Source organism: Barbus barbus (genome assembly GCF_936440315.1).
Source record: "Barbus barbus genome assembly, chromosome: 7".
Classification (NCBI taxonomy): domain Eukaryota; kingdom Metazoa; phylum Chordata; class Actinopteri; order Cypriniformes; family Cyprinidae; genus Barbus; species Barbus barbus.
The window spans coordinates 23371589-23393269 of NC_136735.1; the positions used below are offsets into that span (position 1 = coordinate 23371589).

A 21681-nucleotide genomic window follows, 5' to 3' on the forward strand; every position below is an offset into this window, starting at 1 on the left:
TAAATGCAATTGTTCATAGTTAGTTCATGATACCCACTATCTTATGTTAACAAATAATTATTGTAAAGTATTTTTACCAATGGCTGTGATAAATAATGATCCTCTACTTTAATGCAGTACAATGTTTAAAACCTATATCTATGGTGTCGGTCAGAAATTTTCAAAAAGTTTCTCAAGATTCATTTTATCTGAAGTCTAGTTTCTTTTTGTCTGAGCCTGACAACCAGGCTCATTGATCAAATATTTTAAGCACGCAAGCTACACTGATAAGTGAGAAGGATCATTTGTAATTTTACTTTTCCACACTTACAGCTTTCAAGTTACTTTGTATTTATTGCTTTCTCAAATACAGTGTAACATTTCATTAGAATAGAGCTGAGCTAACACAGCAAACATCAGTGCACATATCAGCCATTTTTCATCTAAATAACACACAGCGGAGAATTGTGCTGAGAAAGAACATAAAGCATTGAAACTGTTTTCAAGTTTTGGGCAGCCAAACGTTTAGCTGAGCCAAGCAAACTAAGATTGTTACAAGGCAGTGGTACATGCAGAGCTCTATTATTTTGATAAAGAACGTGAAAGGAGATGGGAAGATACTGACAGGTGAATTTGTTACCATAATTAGCTGGATAGAATTTGTTTGTCCTAAACATTCCTTTGTTAAGGAAAAGGCAAACTATGAATAATAAACAAACACAATGGGCACTACTATTTTATAAAATTCCTTGATGGATTTAATTTGGGACTGAATTAGGAACAGCATATTAGCATACTAGGCTTATATGTATGCCATATAAACATATAGTAAAATAGTGAGAGTAGTATGCTGCAGGGTTGTTATTGTTAATTAAACCTATTTAAAATCATTTTCATTAATTGAACTAAAGCTGAAATAAAATCAAATATAAACATTAGCTGAAAAACTTAAAATGTTGCCTTGGCAACTAACTAAAATGAAATAAAAAACAACTAATAAAAATGACAGTCACATAAAATCATTAAGCTAAATCATAATATTAATAAACAATGTAATAGTAAATAATAATACTAAATTAACACTGTGCTGTTCTGAATTCAGCCACTGAATGACTGTTCATAGTTTGTGAAATTGTGCTTTGAGATAATAATGAATGAATAGTTGTGTTCAGCCTGACTGGTGCTTTATGTATCTATAAACATCCATTCTCCAAACTGCTCATTGTTTGTAGGGTCACATGTATTTAAAAACAATGCGATATAATCAGTCTTCTTTCTTATCAGGTCCTGGTGACCCTGTGAGAAGTAATGCAAGAGAATTGCCAAAGAAGTTGAAAAAATATGGATTGCTTTTGTACTTGTAATTACAATGTATTTGTATTTGAGGGGCAGCATAGGAGAGACTTGTCCTTTTGTACCCTCTTCCTGTAAATTGTGATGTTCGAGTATCTTATAAGAGCCATCCACAGGAGGGCAGTATGCACTTTGGCTTGAATCGGTATTTGCTTGTGAACAGGAATGGCCATTTTATGCTGAATATCAAATTGATTATCTTTTACTGAATTGTGACAGGTAACAGAGTATATATATATATATATATATATATATATATATATATATATATATAACAAAGAATCGTCAGCGTCTTAAAGAGAAAAATAGCGATTGTGTTATTGACTTTAATTTTATTGCAAATGGAGCTTTGTACATACTCCCTAGAGGTTGTTTGTGGAGTGCCTTCCTGCGATTTTTTTTCATGCAAAACACTGACATGATTTAAACTAAATGAATAATGTAAAATGATATCCACTATATATTTTTGGAGATGTCTATGGAGTTATTTTTATTCTTTGTTTAATAAACTTGTTACAAATGTTCAATCACTGGTGCGATCTGTTTCTTTGTACTGTATGTTTGTTTTTTCAGTCTAAATGTACTTTCCTTCTTGAAAATCCACGCTCATGCTCTACCGGTGCTGACTCGTTGTAATTCTATTTGAAATAAGTTAATTCAACATGAATCATGACACATACTGCATATAAATAAAACTGCTCACAAAAGGATGTAAAAATGGCTTTATTACCACAAATATCAAAACTCACAGTGCAAATGACACATGATTTACATACATGCTTTGTAAACTTTAGGGCTGCCAATTGTTAAAACCCTTATTTTCAGGTTGAACATCCATGTAAAAGTTCATTCAAAAATGTCATTTTAACCCCTCTTGAAAATTCTCTTGGCCTCGACTCCTTCATAGGTATAGCTCTGGAAGCAAAAAAAAAAAAAAAAAATGTTAGACAACACAAGTTTTGATCTGAGGCTCTGTGTTCATTCGTAATTAAAAACAACTCACCTGTACAAGTTCATCACCAATTATATTCCTGGTTGTTATTAGCACGTTTCCGTTGTCCTTGCGAGTGAATGTCCCCTTAAGCATGTCACCCTCCATGACCCAGGATCCCTGCAATCATAGGTCTATGGTCAGACTCATTCTGAACTGAGCAGTGATAGGTCTAGTTCACCGGTAACATCATAATTCCATGTTATTGTTTGCATCACCATTCAGCACTGCTCAACATGCATCTCAACCTTTGCCCTTGATCATTACGCTTTCAGAAAAAAGGTACAAAACTGTCACTGGAGCGGTACCCTTTCAAAAGATGTTTGTACCTTATTATTTCAGTATACCTCAAAGGTGCCTATTAGTTTCCAAAGTATACATATTAGCACCGCCTCAGTGATTTCTTTTGTACCTTTTTTTTCCAAAGGAGCTTTTTGCAGCAGTGCCATAGAAAAACCACTTTCGGTCACCCAAAAAACTTTTAAGCTCTTAAAGGAACATGTTTTATTTAGTGTGAAGAACAGTTTATATAATCTAAAGAACATTTTTCCTCTATAAAGAACTTTTTGTGCAGTAAGAGTTTCCATGGATGTTTAAAGGGGTCTTTATGGAATCATAAGGAACCTGCAAATAAGGAACCTTTAGATATAAGACTGAAAACACCTAAGGTCAATGTGCTTACTGTGAGCTCAGTGCCGTCTGCAAGAGAATAGTCAAAGGTGACGCCCAGAGTAAAGTTAATTTCCACTGTGCGGAAAGTGCTGACTTCCTTCAAGTGGAACTTGTCTCCAGTCTGCTCCAGGGTGATCTTCAGGTTGTCATGAGAAGCTAGTTTCCTTTTAACCACATTGATGCCTGTTGAAGATATGCAGTGCACGTGCACCTTATAAATAATGACTGACGGAAGCACTGACTGACTGAAATTCAAAGAATCTTGTAGCGTTTGATCTCGGATCCAACAATTCACAGGCTATGCTTAATTTTTGTCTGCGTCCACTCACCCATTACTTCCATGAACTTCTCATAGTTGTCATTGCGGTCGACTTTCCAGGTGCCGTTGAAGGTCATGATGACAGACTGCTGTGATTCTGACAGTGGCCTAACTTTACCCTGTGACTGTCTTTTATACCTGTGCGAGTTATCTAAGTATTATCTTCATGCTGATGTGGCTGAGTAAAGCTCAACAGAATATAAATCTCACCCTCCCTCCAGGCTATACATTACACATCCCAGCATGTGTCTTCATTAATTGTGCAAACGAGTGGAGTTTTCAAGTCATTCCATGAGAACAAGCACTCGCTTGTATTGTATGGTCAAATATTCACATGGCAGTTGCGGCTTTGTTGTTTGCACACAAAGTCCTGCTTTTGTTTGAATTGTTCGCTGTTTAAACTGTGTAGGGTGTGCCTGTTCAGTAGTTGTGGTTTATGTAGCAAGAACTATTTAGGCAATGAATTTTAGCAAGCAGTTTGACGTCTATTAAACATGTTGAGAACTGTGAAGGATGAAACTCTTCATGTTTGACATGACTCACCATTTTACTGAGAGTTGTTCACAGTTATTGTTTACAATGAGGGAAAAGAGCTGTGGCATATTTTCTGATAATACAAATTTAAACTAATGATTCTACAAGACTTGCCAAATATGAAATCCTAGCAACATGTGGTGTGGACGTTTAATCTGGAGACTCCAAGATAAAGAGATATGATAATCTCTGATAATGGTTTATTTTATCATTACCCCAGTCTTAATCTCTCAACAGGCCAATATAAGAAGACCTTTGAAAACCTTTGGTATCGCCCCATTGCAAGACCTTTGGTATCGTCCCATTGAAAGTGAAGATAAGAAAACTCTAAATTAATTTATGATATTTACAGTTTTAAAAAGTTCACAAAGTTGTGGTCATATGTTTACCTTATAGAGGCTGCAAAAAGTGAAGTATTTTATCAAAATAACAGTGATCATATTTTATTAAAATTGTTAATAAGACTTAGGCTCTTAGGCTCTCCAAGGCTGCATTTATTCTCTCAAAATACAGTAAAGCGGTATTATTCTGAGGTATTATTACAATTTAAAATAACTTTTTTCTTTTTTATATATATTTTAATCTTTTAAAAGTATAGTAAATGTTTAATTAAAGCTGAATTTTCTGCAGCCGCTACTCCGATCTTCAGTCACATGATCCTTCAGAAATCATTCTTTTATAATTAAACATTTATTATTATTACTATCAATGTTAAATGCAGTTGTACTGCTTAATATTATAATGGAAACCATCAAACAGGACACTTTGATTAACGGAAAGGGGGAAAACAGCATTTATTTGAAATATACTGTCTTTATATTTATATAACATGATCGTTTACATATTTTTTGTTAATTTTGATCGATTTAATGCCTTCTTATAAAATAAAAGTATTAATTTCTTTCCGTTTTTTTTTTTTTTTCTGTGGTTTTACAAGTCATGCGCCTCTGTGGTTCATAGACTGTAGGTATGATTATCTGCTTTTTTCCTGCGCAATTGTATGAAACATGAAAGGTTGTTTATTAATCGGGATGAAATCATGCTCGGTTGCTGTAATCCAATATTCTTGTGATTTGAACTTGAACTCTATCACTAGGGCATCAACTATCTTCCCATTGACTCTTAGTTTAGACACAATTCAAAACTGTTTATGACCTTTTAATCTTTTTATTACATAATTAGTAGTGTACTTGGCATGGTGTTGTATTTTACCACAGAGGAGTAGTAACTGCTAGCACAGTTTATGTCCAGAAGATAATGATCAACTATATAATCTGTAATAAACAAATGAAAGTTGACATATCTACTATGGAAAGTGGAAATATTAAAATATTAGGGTTATAGTAACTTCGAAGTCCAAGGTGAACTATAAATTGCAGTAAAGTTCATGTTGTATTAGTTTTCAGAAGCAACAGTAGTTGCATAATTATACCACAAGAAGGAGACAGTTGCTCTAATATTAGTAGACTGACTTGAGACAGATTTGGAGAGTGACTCACATTCATGTGTGAGCAGCAGGCTTATTGCTTTAGTATTTGTTAATGTCTGACTGCAAACATGCAATATTTGTCTCTGGTGATGATAATACATTAGTCTGCTCATATTGTTGTAGACATTTTGCTTAAGTTTAAGCAGTCAAAATTATAATCAATGGTAAGCATTTCCACAATTTCCACAAAATAAAACACTTCCAGTATATTTAATCAATCTGTACACTCCTGACATTTATATTTTTTGTTAATGTTTCTTTTCATATCACACCGTCTATAAAGAGACTGAGCCTGAGGGTCTGTGTCTGACTTAATTAAAACAATATGATTTTACATTTGACTTTGTTTATATATATATATATATTTTTACAATATGACTGTGTTTGTATTAGAAGCAGCAAGACAGATTTATATGTTTAGGGGCATTAAAACGAACTACTCATGAAGGTTACAGAATATGTTTTATTTTGTAAAAGAAAAACTCTCAATAGCAATACAGTGCTATTTTGTTTTATCCTGCAACACGAACAAACAAATCAGATAATGCAAATCTTTGAAATAATATTTTAATACAAGACTTAAATATATGCTGCAAACAGAGGTGTACATAAAAGCATTGTGACATGATAAAAAGATCTATAAAGATATCTTCTCTATTCATTGAGACATTCAATGAACACAAACTCTCACACCAATGTAATATATCCAGTTTTTAAATAATTAATATCACTTAGAAACTAGTTTAGAGTCTATTCATTAATGCAATAACTACTCATAGTAACACAAGAACATTAGTGTAAATGTATAGTGCATTGTGATCATAAAATAGCTTATATGTACATGTTTGGCGACTTCTCTAATGCAATGTGAGATTGTAAATATGATTCCAATGTGCAGGCATTTTTATTATTTACAGCATGCACATTATCCTCTTGAAACATGAAAAAATGAATAAGCAAATTTAATTATGGCTAAACTGAGTATTTCCAATATAATATATTGGTACAGTAACAAAATGTGCTGTGTTTCTGAACATCAGCAGGTTTATTTCTTTATTTATTTGTGCAATTAAAACAAAAATAAGTTGTAGTGTTCTTAATATTAAACATCAACACTCAGACATATAGGACTTAATACAAAGCGAAAACAACTTGTTTTGCTCAGTGATGAAATATAAAATTTCTGGACTTGGTAGTGATCCAAATACTGTCACATTCTTTACTATAAATAAACCAAGATGAAAACAAACTTGATGAGCATGTCTGCACGTTGCATAGTGTATTTATACCATGTTTCACTTTTACTTATTCCAATGTTTTGTTTCTGTATTAAATCTATTCACTAGCTGGCACTCAAATCGTATGATTAATATCAAATGGACAGTAATTTCCATATTTCTACGTAAAATGTGTAGAGCTCTGTTTACCTATGTAATACCCTTTTCCCCCTATTTTGTCATTATCTGTGATTCAGAGATAATTGGCACTTGAAATGTAGGGGTCACTAAAGAACAATCTTAATTTGAGAGGGGAAGAATAAAATGATCTTGATGAACAAAGCAAAGTATGCTCCTATTCATAGATTTCAGAAAGAACACACATTAGTTGAGAACACAATAAAAAGTACATCGCTGCGGCTCAACGGTGCATCTGTTAGGTCTTGCGTGAGAGAAACCACACTTTCATTGGTTCTTTTTTTCCTTTCATGGTTACAGGTCCTCTATACTCCAAATGAAACTGAGGATCAGCATTTTCCACTGACTGCAAACACCTGAAACAAAACCACACAACAACAGTATTCAATTTATTCACACATAAATGTTTTTTAATATATTATATTGTATTATATTATAATTAATCTCACAAATTCAATAAAAAAATATATATACATATATATAAATATACTAGATATATAGTTTTAAATGCTATTTTTACTAGATTTACTAAACAGGGCAATTTAGCATTAGAGCGCAATTGCATAAAAGCGCAATAGGAGGGGAAAATTCTGGGTAACACTTTTATTTCGATAGTCCACTTTAGATATTCTACTAACAGTAAGTAACTTTGCAACTCCACGTCGACTAGCATTCATTAGTGTATTAGTAGACTGTCTGCTTAATATCTTCTATCACTTTATTTTGATGGGTCCACAAAATACAACATACTGACTATTAGAAACTTTGCAAGTACATGTCAACTTATACTATTAACCCTAAACCTACCCTAACAGTCTACTCTGAAAGTTAGTAGACATGAAGTTGCAAATTAATGAGAATTAGTTGACATGTAGTTACAAAGTTACTTACAGTTAGTAGAATGTCTAAAGTGGACTATAGAAATAAAGTGTAACCAAATTCTGCATTTACTGACAATGCACATATTAAACAACACAGACGCAGCCAGATCATGTCCACAATGACCAACATGTCCAAATTACCGCCTGATTTAAGACATGCTTTTTTGGGTGGTAAATAATGGCGCAAATACCAGTAATTTGACGAGGGCTAACATTAGAAAATCATGCTGCGTGATTCATTTTAATACTCTCCTCCCATAAATTTTGGATATTCAATAAGGCCAGGCGCAAAAATAACTGTGTCCAGGCCTTTTCAGTGCTAATTCTTCACTGCGCGTCTTTAGTAAATCCTGACGGTATTATTTTAACGCCAAAAGATGGTTTGCGCTGGCACAAGCTGTTAGTAAATCTGGCCCTTAGAATATTTCACAAACAGTTAACACATCGGATAACTGGAATAGCATTTTCTTGTAAAACGTAAGCTACTCCAATAATTTTCAACTTTGAAAAATAATTTTTTACAGTGCAGATTTATGTGATTCAGGTTTCTTTCACCTGTATGTGTACTCCGACACATTTATCTTTCCTTTCTCTCCTGTGGTCTCTGTACGACTTGTTAGGTTGACCGTGTTTCCAAACAGGCAGTAACGGGGCATTCTTTGACCTATGACTCCTGTGACCACCTCTCCTGTGTGGATTCCAATGGTGATCTGCTCCAAAACATAACAGTTATGTAGTAAATGTGTGAAGCCTGAAAATAGGTAAACAAATTCACACACAACTCCTTAATATTCGCACTATCTTTTAAATTTACACAATTTATAAGGGAGAAATTATGGACTTTTATCATTTATTGCATGCATTTGTCTTTCCAGCAACTGCAAAGAACATTCCTCCTCTAAGCGAGACACGTTCTGCCATGTGTACGTGCCAGAGCTGAGCTAACGGTTCAGAAAAAAGTTAAAGTGGGTGTATTTTTAAACACTGAAAGGAAGGATGATCTGACGGTGTCTCCCTTTGCCAGACTGTGCTTACTTTTGTGTGCGTGTGTGTCTTTGTGTGAAAGCGTCCATGCCATTTGCCTAATACAGTCCTCTCTCTCTAATTTAGATGCTCTTAATGTTCCAGCAGCACATCTTCAACAGCCGCACATATAATAACAAACCTGTGTCGTCTGGTTAAACAAAAGACCCCGACTGAGAATTTACTTCAGGCACATCTAACACCTTTGAGATGTATTCTTAGAAAACATAAAACATCCCTAATACACTGGCTAAAATGTATCCCCACATTGGCCAAGTATGGTGACCCATACTCGGAATTTGTGCTCTGCATTTAACCCATCCAAGTGTACACACAGTAGTAAACATACACCCGGAGCAGTGGGCAGCCATTGCTGCGGCACTCGGGGAGCAGTTGGGGGTTCACCTCAGTCGTGGTATTGAGGGTGGAGAAAGTGTTGGTTATTCACTCCCCCACCTGCAATCCCTGCCGGACCCGAGACTCAAACCCACGACCTTCAGGTTACAAGTCCAACTCTCTATTCATTAGGCCACGACTGCCCCGCATGAAGGACAGCATGGTGGGTGGGTGCTTGTGTAAGCCCATCAGCCGGGTACACAAAATATGCAAAGTATTTTGCTTAATTTATGCTATGAGGCAGTACAAATCTAAATTTATTTACACATTCAATTATTATAAATGTAATAAATGTGACATTTATTATAGTGGCTTTATGTGAATATTGTTTTAATTTAACTTGAAGGTTGTTATATTATTGTTAAATTTGTGTGTATGTTATATGTTCTGTAATTGTTAATATATGATCAATAAAACTGATAATTTGCAGTTTAGTGCTGGATTTCAATTACATTACAATGTTGAATGTGTCAGGATCCTGGACTGTTTTGTTGTGTTTTTGCTCCTCATGTGTTCACTGTGACCCAGTTTCTCCCCAGTCTGATTGTGTTAATTTGCTCCAGGTGTGTCTCGTCATCTTCCCCAATTACCCTGTGTTTAAAAGCCCCAGTCCTTTCAGTTAGTGTTTGTCGGTTCTTGAACGTCTTTCCTGGTGTTTCCTAAGTTAGTGGACTATTAAAGACCGTGTTTTAAAGTACTCCTCGCTCCCTCGTTTCTTGCTCCCTGGTAAAGTGTGACAGAATGGCTATTAATCTTAATTTTATCCCCATTAATTCATAAAAAGATGTAATTAAACAAATATTTAAAATATTTAAAATACTGGAGATTTAAAAATTTTGAGATTCACTGTGAAAATATATATAATTACAAATTTTACTGTTAAACACAATCATGATTAACTGCAGAAACCAGTGGGAATAATTAGCTACTTTTTAAAAAATTTAAATAACTTTGTTCTTAGTTTTCGGGTTTTGTTATGTCTTATTAGTTAAATTAATGTTTATTGCATTATTTTAGTGGCATGTATGTTACTAAGATGGTGTTTCGAATTTGTGTGTATGACACTGTGTGCACCTCCTATATATAAATATTTACCTCTCAGCTTGTGGAAATTGCTATTTGTGATTAAACTTTGATTTATCACATGGCTTTCTCTTTAGCCCCTGTGTTTTAAGGTGGTTGTCAGTATATCAAGGTTATATACACTCACCTAAAGGATTATTAGGAACACCATACTAATACTGTGTTTGACCCCCTTTCGCCTTCAGAACTGCCTTAATTCTACGTGGCATTGATTCAACAAGGTGCTGAAAGCATTCTTTAGACATGTTGACCCATATTGATAGGATAGCATCTTGCAGTTGATGGAGATTTGTGGGATGCACATCCAGGGCACGAAGCTCCCGTTCCACCACATCCTAGGATTCCCTTCATTAAGGGAAGTCGTGGCCTAATGGTTAGAGAGTCGGACTTGTAATCCGAAGGTTGCGGGTTCGAGTCTCCGGCCGGCAGGAATTGTAGGTGGGGGGAGTGAATGTCCAGCGCTCTCTCCACCCTCAATACCACGACTGATGTGCCCTTGAGCAAGGCACCGAACCCCCAACTGCTCCCCGGGCGCTGCAGCATAAAATGGCTGCCCACTGCTCCGGGTGTGTGTTCACGGTGTGTGTGTTCACTGCTGTGTGTGTGTGCGCGCACGTTGGATGGGTTAAATGCAGAGCACGAATTCCGAGTATGGGTCACCATACTTGGCTGAATGTCACTTCACACATCCCAAAGATGCTCTATTGGGTTGAGATCTGGTGACTGTGGGGGCTATTTTAGTAAAGTGAACTCATTGTCATGCTCAAGAAACCAATTTGAAATGATTCGAGCTTTGTGACATGGTGCATTATCCTGCTGGAAGTAGCCATCAGAGGATGGGTACATGGTGGTCATAAAGAGATGGACATGGTCAGAAACAATGCTCAGGTAGGCCGTGGCATTTAAACAATGCCCAATTGGCACTAAGGGGCCTAAAGTGTGCCAAGAAAACATCCCCCACACCATTACACCACCACCACCAGCCTGCACAGTGGTAACAAGGCATGATGGATCCATGTTCTCATTCTGTTTACTCCAAATTCTGACTCTACCATCTGAATGTCTCAACAGAAATCGAGACTCATCAGACCAGGCAACATTTTTCCAGTCTTCAACTGTCCAATTTTGGTGAGCTCGTGCAAATTGTAGCCTCTTTTCCCTATTTGTAGTGGAGATGAGTGGTACCCGGTGGGGTCTTCTGCTGTTGTAGCCCATCCGCCTCAAGGTTGTGCGTGTTGTGTCTTCACAAATGCTTTGCTGCATACCTCGGTTGTAACGAGTGGTTATTTCAGTCAAAGTTGCTCTTCTATCAGCTTGAATCAGTCGGCCCATTCTCCTCTGACCTCTAGCATCAACAAGGCATTTTCGCCCACAGGACTGCCGCATACTGGATGTTTTTCCCTTTTCACACCATTCTTTGTAAACCCTAGAAATGGTTGTGCGTGAAAATCCCAGTAACTGAGCAGATTGTGAAATATTCAGACCGGCCCGTCTGGCACCAACAACCATGCCACGCTCAAAATTGCTTAAATCACCTTTCTTTCCCATTCTGACATTCAGTTTGGAGTTCAGGAGATTGTCTTGACCAGGACCACACCCCTAAATGCATTGAAGCAACTGCCATGTGATTGGTTGATTAGATAATTGCATTAATGAGAAATTGAACAGGTGTTCCTAATAATCCTTTAGGTGAGTGTATGTCTAAGTTATGTTCTGTATTTGTTTAGTTATATCTGTGTTCAGCCTTTCTAGTTTGTTCCCATGGTTATTAGTTAATTAGCTCCACACCTGTTTCTGTTTCCCCTTGATTGTGTTCAGCCTTTAAAGCCTGTGTTCTCCCCAGTTCCGTTGTCCGCTATTATACGTTAACCTTTGTGTTTTGCTACTTCATGTTCCTGTTCCCTCTGTGAGATGCTATTAAAAGACTATTATTTGTATTCCTGCCTTCGTCATACACTCTTGTAGCTTACACCACGTTACAATATATATAAGATTTTATGGTATTGTTTTTTTTTTTACAGTGTAGCATCTCTTTCTTTCTTTTCAGCTCCTAAAATCTGCAATTATGTGTTGTATCCTCCTGTGTACTTTGAATCAGCAAATAAAATTAACTAGTTATTACAAAACTTTAATGTTTGTGACATGAAATATTATATACATCCATCTAGTCAGAAGTAGATCCTGGCATAGGCATTCACATAGAATGATAATGTTCTCACCAGGCAAAGCCCCAGCACACAGCTCCCACTTCCCCATGATCCCCCTATCCATTCCAGTGAAATGACTGAACAGAATCAATGTCCCTTTAAGGTAAATCATGTCACTCGGCGACCATCTTTGAAACGCCTCTTGGGCATGCAAGTGCAGCTCCTATCTCTTTGAATGGGGAAACATCAAATTCTCCAAAACTGTTCACCAAGCTTACGATTAAATCTCATATTTGAAAACACTAATGAAACCTGACAACAACTGTATCATAAATGTTGTTTCTGTTGCTCAAAGAGCGTTAAAAAAACCAACATCAACAACAACAAAAAACAGTAGCGCACATCTTCTGAAAGCTCCAATAGGCCTATTAAGATAACTCCAATTGTAGCCAAAGCTACATCGGCTGTTCGTTCCTGAGTGAATCAGCTGAGTGAATAATTCAACAAAAACAAACAAGCGTTTTGATACAAACATTGAAGTTCAGTGCTGTTGGACTAAATAGCAGCACTCTAGGAATGTAAATCGTCCAAAACTGAGAACCAGAGCTAACATTCTTTACTACATTATGTAGAATTTCATACATTAAACAGTACACAGTATCTCATCATCAGCATCCTCAACATGCCAACCTCTGCAGTCTTGGTAAAATACACCTCCAGTACCTGAGAGTAAACCTATGGTGATAATCTTCATATACGCTGTACATTGGAACTATTCTCTATAGTTTCAGTCATCTAATTAGATTACACAAGCATTCCAATAGTAATGATAATTAATAAAGCAGCGTTGGAAAACAACTGTATCACAAATTCTTGTTCGAGTGATATTGCTCGTTCTTCATTACATAATATACTTGAACTGGTATTCAATCTTACAGTCAGCAGGCTATGATAAGTTTTGAGCAAACACTAATTTTGTTTCCACATATTTCAGTTATTCTGACAGAGACTGAAAGTGATACTATGTTATCCTTGAAGATGTTCTGGAACATAAGACCTTAACAGAACCTCATGTGCTATGCATAAAAATGTGAATGTTCTCTTTGTTTAAACTTGTAACTGGGTCAAGGAAAGTGATCACCTGCACAGGATCCTCGTCTACTTTAACCTGTCCAGCAATCTCCATCATATCCAGGGCCAGATGACAGATGGATTTTGCATGGTGGGTGCAGGGCTCCGGAAGACCACTCACAGTCATGTACTTATCACCAACTGTCTCCACCTTTTAGAGAATAGAGAGAAGTTTGAGAAACTGACGAGATGGCTAGAAATAGCTAACGTGCATGTGGTATGATGAACCTCAAAGGACACTTGGATATTTTAAGTTTCCTACCCCAATTTTATATTTAACACATTAACCTACTTGATGCAATAATATCTGCACCACACACACACACACACACACGCATATATAATGTACTTAACATTTTTAATCAACATGTATTGATTAAATTAATTTAAAAAACAGTTAAAGATATCTTGTGGCCTTGATGCTAAGATAATAACTGGTCCTAGTTTGTGATACGAATACATCCAAATAAAATAAAAAATTTAAATATCAGGAGAAACTATGCTCCAATTTTAGAACACTTTTGATTCATCCAAGTTTTCTTGACAATGCACACAAATGTTGCCAATTTAACTCCTCGTGCTTCATTCTTCAACCACATATCTACATTGTATTACAACAAACTCTAAAGAGAGAGCCCAGTCCTTTATGAAAACCTTTGGATCACATAGATACGGATGGCTTTAAGTAAATATTGCTTTTTTTGGTGAGCCAGCCTTGAAATTCTACCCGTCCGTTTTGTTTAGTTAGCAAAGCTCCATGAAGTGCATTCTTGTCTGTATGCCTAGGATGTAAATCAAGGACATGTTCTCATGCCCTTGTTTTTAAAAGAGCATTGTACATGGTGTGTAGTTTGAAAAATACAGACTATGAGGGACAGATAGTTAAAACAACAAGAAAGCTAATTAAATTAAAGCTACAGAAAATACAACACCATGGCTGGTTGCTCTGTAATTTCAAAAGACTCACATTACACTTGCAATATGTAAACCAAGTGTGTCAAACATACAGCTTGTGGGCCAAATATGGCCACCAGAAGAGTCTAATCCAGCTATAGTGAAATGATTTTAAAGAGAAAAAGTTAAATTATTCCGAAAAAAAAGCACATCCAAATATTTTATGGTTATGATAAATTCATATTCTATTTTTAGCTAATCTAGTTGTGTATATTATAGCACATTTTAAAACAGAAGTAGTAATTACATAACATCTGGTACTCATGCATGAATTTGCACTTTCAGCTGAAAATGGATTTGTGGGTGATGCATCTGTTCAGTTGAATTTCCCAGTTATGAAATATATCAATATTTTTGTTTGATTAATACTCCCTTATTACCAACTGCATTATTAAATTCCATGTGCTTATCTTTAATCCCAGTATTGTATACACACTCTGTGTTTCCTAGAGCAAGATTTAATAATTTTTAAAAAAAAATCAGCCCACATAAAATGTTTCAATCTGACACTTGACCCAAAATAAGCTTCACACCCTGCTCTAAATATAGTCATTCATTTATTGATTTAATTAGGTACATCATAAAATATTTATCATAAAACAATGTATCATAAAAGGTTTGCTCAAAGTGACATTGAAATTCGATGTTCAGATTTTGCACCTATAATGCTTTACCTTTACATTGTGACTAACCTGCCTTCTCTCAAGCACATTCACAAATATTTCTCAAGAGTTGTCATTTTTGTCAAGATATTTTTAGTCCAGTCACAATCATACAGAGTTTTTTTCTTTGTGTGCTGAATATCTCTGGATGTGGCCAAAAATATCTGTTTATGTCTGTGAACATGGTTATAAAGGTATTTTTATCTGTCTATCAATAAACTAAAAACACAGATAGCCTACGGAAAGATCTGAATTCCAAAATCCGGTTTGAAAGTCACTCACCTTATAAACATAAGGATTCTTCCGAGAAACAGTGAGAATGTCAAATCTGGTGTAGATGTCATTAAGCAGATTGACTATTTTAATGGCTCCCTCTGCTGATGCATGTTTGCTGCAGAACGCATTGAACCCAACAATGCCACTGAAAAGGATTGTCACGTTGTCGTATCGTTTAGCAGGCACGGGCCGCTTATGCCGAAGCTCATTGGCTACAGATGGGGGAAGAACCGAATACAGCAACCTGAAACAAAGAGGTATCATCATTGTCATGTACACTCCACAACAAAATACATTCATTGTATTTAATGCCACTGGACAAAATAAATTGAATTATATAGTTGTAGCAGTTGTTGGAGCCATTCAAAGCAATACAGTTGTTTACTTCATTTTTTAAGAAAAGTTGTTAAAAATTCCTAAATGATTTAATCCAATAGAAAATGAATCCTTTTGTGAAATTCACTTCAACTGACCATGGGTTAATGCGTATCATTTCATTCTTTTAGATGTTGTACTTTCCCTGAAGGTTGAGTGCTAATTATCCACAGTGCTGTTTGAGTATTGGCTCTCTACATTTAGACATTCATCCATCTGTTCTGTTCTTATTCTGTACTGCCAACGGGAAAAACACAAACACTAATCTTTGTAATCAAAAGGCATTTTAGAATATATATAAATATAGAATATATATAAATACATTGTGTGTGTGTGTGTGTGTGTGTGTGTGTATAATATATATATATATATATATATATATATATATATATATATATATATATACAGGGGTTAAATTGGGAGTTGTTATGTGGGGAGGCTCTATGGTATCGAGCTTATATATATATATATATATATATATGATGTATATATGTATATGATGTATACAGTTGGGAAAAAAAGTATGTAGTCAGCCACCAATTGTGCAAGTTCTCCCACTTAAAAAGATGAGAGAGGCCTGTAATTTTCATCATAGGTACACTTCAACTATGAGAGACAGAATGGGGGGAAAGAATCCAGGAAATCACATTGTAGGATTTTTAATGAATTAATTGCTAAATTCCTCGGTAAAATAAGTATTTGGTCACCTACAAACAAGCAAGATTTCTGGCTCTCACAGACCTGTAACAACTTCTTTAAGAGGCTCCTCTGTCCTCCACTCGTTACCTGTATTAATGGCACCTGTTTGAACTCGTTATCAGTATAAAAGACACCTGTCCACAACCTCAAACAGTCACACTCTAAACTCCACTATGGCCAAGACCAAAGAGCTGTCGAAGGACACCAGAAACAAAATTGTAGACCTGCACCAGGCTGGGAAGACTGAATCTCCAATCGGCAAGCAGCTTGGTGTGAAGAAATCAACTGTGGGAGCAATTATTAGAAAATGGAAGACATACAAGATCACTGATAATCTCCCTCGATCTGGGGCTCCACGCAAGATCTCACCCCGTGGGGTCAAAATGATCACAAGAACGGTGAGCAAAAATCCCAGAACCACACGGGGGGGCCTAGTGAATGACCTGCAGAGAGCTGGGACCAAAGTAACAAAGGCTACCATCAGTAACACACTACGCCGTCAGGGACTCAAATCCTGCAGTGCCAGACGTGTCCCCCTGCTTAAGCCAGTACATGTCCTGGCCCGTCTGAAGTTTGCTAGAGAGCATTTGGATGATCCAGAAGAGGATTGGGAGAATGTCATGGTCAGATGAAACCAAAATAGAACTTTTTGGTAAAAACTCAACTCGTCGTGTTTGGAGGAGAAAGAATGCTGAGTTGCATCCAAAGAACACCATACCTACTGTGAAGCATGGGGGTGGAAACATCATGCTTTGGGGCTGTTTTTCTGCAAAGGGACCAGGACGACTGATCCGTGTAAAGGAAAGAATGAATGGGGCCATGTATCGTGAGATTTTGAGTGAAAACCTCCTTCCATCAGCAAGGGCGCGCCCCACAGGTTGAAAACCCCTGCTCTAGAGGAGATCTGCATGGAGGAATGGGCCAAAATACCAGCAACAGTGTGTGAAAACCTTGTGAAGACTTACAGAAAACGTTTGACCTCTGTCATTGCCAACAAAGGGTATCTAACAAAGTATTGAGATGAACTTTTGTTATTGACCAAATACTTATTTTCCACCATAATTTGCAAATAAATTCTTTAAAAATCTGACAATGTGATTTCCTGGATTCTTTCTCATAGTTGAAGTGTACCTATGATGAAAATTACAGGCCTCTCTCATCTTTTTAAGTGGGAGAACTTGCACAATTGGTGGCTGACTAAATACTTTTTTGCCCAACTGTATATATTTACATGTATATAAATATATATACAGGGCCCTCCAAAAGTATTGGAACAGTAAAGACACAATTGCTCTGTTGGCTGTGGAGTCAAGACATTTACAAATATGATTAAAAGATGAATATGAGACAAAACTACAGAATGTCATATTTTATTATTGGGTGATTCAGCACATAGATGTTTTACCAGCTAAGAAGATCAGCACTTTTAGAGTTGCATCCCTCTATCTGATGTGAGCATAAGTATTGGAACAGTTGCCTCACAGGTCTTTCTAAGTGATCAGCTGTGTCCTGTTGCATTAATTCTTTAGATATTAAAAGCAGGGAATGTGTCGTATCAGTTATATCCATTACTTCTGTATTCTGAATCTTGCATGCGATGATGACACACAAACCAGGATGAAGATGAGGGAGCTGACTTTGAGAGAAAAGCAAGCAATTTGGATGCTAAAAGAAAAGAGGAAGTCATTTAAAGCTCTGCAAAAACAAAGGGCATGGAGAAATCAAGAGTTTGGAAACCACCAGCGACACCAGCAACCAACAACGACCTGATCGGCTGAGAAAACAACAGTAGTTGATGCCAGACAAATCATAAAAGCTGTGAAAATGAACCCTAAAAGACATGTTTGTAAAATCACCAACAACTTCCAGAAAGCTGGGGTGATGCTCTGACAATCTACTGTCCTCAGGAGACTTTGACACAGAATTACAGATGCTACACAGCAAGATGCAAACCTCTGACCTGCACCAAAAATAGAAAGGCAAAATTAGAGTTTGCAAAAAAGCACAAAGGTGAGCCAGAAGAGTTTTGGAACTGTGTTTATGGACCGATGAGACAAAGATGAGCCTTTATGTAAATGATGGGAAAGCAAAAATGTGGAGAAAAAAAAGGGAACTGCAATGATCCCAAGCATACAGCCTCATCTGTAAAGCATGGTGGAGGTGGTGTCGTGGCATGGTCATGCATGGCTGTCTCTGGAACAGGCCCTCTCAACTTTACTGATGACTTAATGTATGATGACAGTAGCAGAATAAATTTGGAAGGGTACAAGACCATCTTGCCTACCAATATTCAAGAAAATACCACCAGATTCATTGGGAAGTGCTTCATATTGCATCAGGACAATGACCCAAAACACCCTGCCAGTTCAGTCAAGGAATTTATAAGGGCAAAGAATGGAAAGTCTTAGATTGTCCAAGTCAATCTCCAGATTTAAATCCGATTGAACATGAATTTCACCAGCTGAAGAGGAGAGTAAAGGCAGAAACTCCCCAAAACAAGCAACAATTGGAATTGGCTGCATTAAAGGCTGGGAAAAGCATTTCAAAGGATGAGACCAAGAGTCTGGTGATGTCTGTGATTGTGCGCAAGGGATCTGCAACTAAATAATAGCTTTTAATCTTTTATATCTGCCTTATGTTCAACTGTCCCAATATTTATGCTCACATCAATAAGTGGGATGAACTCTAAAAGTGCTGTTCTTTTTATTTGGTAAAACATGTGTGTTGAAACGGCTAATAATAAAATTTGACATTCTGTAGTTTTGTCTCATATTCATCTTTTAATCATATTTGCAAATGTCTTGACTCCACAGCCAACAGAGCAATTTTGTCTTTACTGTTCCAATATTTATGGAGGGGACTGTAAGTAAGTGTATATATTAATATGCCTGTATATGCCATAATAGCAGCACTGTGAATTCAAATTGAATGATTTTACTCAATTAGCTTAAAGGTTTTAATGAATAGCAAAGATGTCTGAAATGTATCTAATTCACTGAATTAAAAATAGCATTTATATGAAATAGAAATCTTACTGCATTTACTTATTTTATTTTATTTTATTATGAATTTAATGCATCCTTGTTGTTGAATAAAAGTATTAATTTTTTTTTTTTTAAATCTTACCAACCCCAAACTTTTGAACAGTAATATAGTATTAAGCTTTTGGAAAAAAAAAAAATTAATCTCAGGCTCCTAGTCCGCTAAATAATTTCTGAAACATGTCTCTCTCATGTACATATGGTACACTGCCATGGTAACTGCCTTAAGCATATTTTTTGGCCAAAACTCCTAAAAGTGTTAAATTATGGATAAAAATTGCTGGGCTTGAGACACCTTTCAATGATTTGGTCTGCTCATGGTCTCACAAGAATACAAAACAGGCTCTTTATAAATACATTTCACATTATTACTCAGATATCATAAATAATAGACGTTATGCTGGCCCTGTCTGTAATTAAAAATAAATAAATAAACAGCATGATTCACAGTAAATACAACGCATTGACCAAAAAACCCCAGCTATTTTCTATGAGGCGACACCTATAGCACAAAATTAATCTGCATATAAAAACTGTATCCTAAAATTATATGCATAAACCTTAAAGAAAATGGCACAGTCACATCTCAGTGTCCTAAATTGAGCAAATGCACAAGTTTCAGAGCAGAACGCCTGCTATTGAAGATAAGGTTGTATTATTCGGCACAGTCAGAATACGGCCCATTTGTTCACCTGTTATCAATGAGTCACAAGCATCCAGGTTTCTAAGAAATGCATGTGCACCTAACACTACTGACAAAAAGAGAATGTAAATTTGAAACGAACTAAAAAAATGTTTCGAAGGACATAACCACATGTCAGCAACTCACAGTAATGTAATTTGGAACAGAAATGAGAAAATAACCCAGTCCATATTTAAATGTCTATGAAGATGTAAATGTCTATCCTGCGAACAGTCATGTTTTAAATTCTGACTAGAATTTGAAACTTGTACACAGGCAGTTGTGTAGCTGGTATTTATTGTCTGTGTGGATGAGAGAGATGGTCTCTGGTGATGTTCAAGGTTCTCCACCATATTTAATAAACAAACACAGAGCTCACAGACCGAGGCAAGACTGGCTCCCCACGGAGAGCGCAAATACAGCCTCATTTTCCAAGCAGGAAAAGAGACGGCCATCTTAAAAAAGCTGTACACTGGGGAAACAAAGTGAAACCAATATTACGCTTTTTTTATTATTACAGCCTTGTGACAGTCTATGCGGCATTGTCTCACCAAACTATAGACTCAGAGCTGGACTATAAGGGCTTAGGTTGCCATCTGGGTTTGGGCCTTAGTCGTGAGACCTAAAATTGACCTTAGTCATATTACTCAGTGTATTGGTCTGGATCTGGATCCTCACACATGGTCTCGGATAAGACTGCAGTCTATTTCCAGCTTGCCTTGTGTAACCACCCATTTAGACAGGAAGAGATGGTCTGATTGGCATGTAATGTAGTTTACAGATTACTGTACAAAGGTAATGATGACACGCAGAGGAGATGAGCCACTTATTTTATTTCTCTGGAAATTACTGTAAGCTCCACACAGACTCTCAAAGGTGCTGATTCAGTAAAGCAGGGAAGGGAAGAAGCGGAAAAATAGGAATCGAACAATAATATATCACGTTTAAGAATGTTTGGCTATATTCAGGCTATATTCTCTAGCCTGAGATTTGACAGATTTTTAATCTGCCAAACAATTAAAAATCAATTAATCTCATGATATTTTTGTAATGAACATGATTAATCTATCACAAATGAATTTGCATAAATTTTCCTCTAACTGCATGTAAACATTTTCATACAGAGCTATAGTGTGGTCATTTGCAATGTATTGTTGTTAATTAAATTATTTTCACCTTTAAGATAGGGAAAACAATAAAGCTTTTTTTTTGGATGGCAAAGATTAATTAAAGAGGTTTTATTGTACAAAGGCACCTTTGCTTATACATTATTAAGAGCTTTAAACATCTAATTTGTAATCAGTGTTTTCACTGCACTCTCCCAGCTGGTTAGGTGCCAAGATAAACAGTATATACTGTATGTGAAATAATTACAAAGATTGGTCTGCACTCTATAATATTTCAGTTTCAGCAAGGGATAACAAAAGGGGATAAGAAACATCTGTTTTTTTTTTTATCCATGCTTTACCTAAAATAAAATATATCATCAAGTTGGCTTGCTTCACAAAAACATTTCATTTAAACAATGGGTTAAGGCGTTAACTTTGAGATTCCTAATTGTACTTAAATATAATAATAA

The 21681-nt window shown here is 36.2% G+C and overlaps 2 protein-coding genes across 2 annotated transcripts in view; both read right to left on the reverse strand.

Annotated features, from left to right (window-relative positions):
• Positions 1 to 2039: 2039 nt before the first annotated feature.
• Positions 2040 to 3490, reverse strand: fabp2 (fatty acid binding protein 2, intestinal). Its single transcript, XM_079422090.1, has 4 exons — positions 3325 to 3490; positions 3006 to 3178; positions 2336 to 2443; positions 2040 to 2247 (listed from the first exon to the last, which is right to left on the reverse strand). Exons 1-4 carry the CDS (start codon positions 3389 to 3391, stop codon positions 2197 to 2199), a joined length of 399 nt encoding a protein of 132 aa, XP_079278216.1. The 5' UTR covers positions 3392 to 3490; the 3' UTR covers positions 2040 to 2196.
• A 2291-nt stretch (positions 3491 to 5781) lies between these two features.
• LOC306873062 (guanylate cyclase soluble subunit beta-1-like) overlaps positions 5782 to 21681 on the reverse strand; it is a 28897-nt gene continuing 12997 nt past the window's right edge. Inside the window, exons 10-13 of the mRNA XM_079422068.1 lie at positions 15312 to 15549; positions 13424 to 13564; positions 8189 to 8343; positions 5782 to 7108 (exon numbers count right to left, since the gene is read on the reverse strand). Of these exons, the coding sequence (XP_079278194.1) occupies positions 6991 to 7108; positions 8189 to 8343; positions 13424 to 13564; positions 15312 to 15549 (652 nt within the window). The 3' untranslated portion in view covers positions 5782 to 6990. The remainder of the gene's footprint in view (positions 7109 to 8188; positions 8344 to 13423; positions 13565 to 15311; positions 15550 to 21681) is intronic.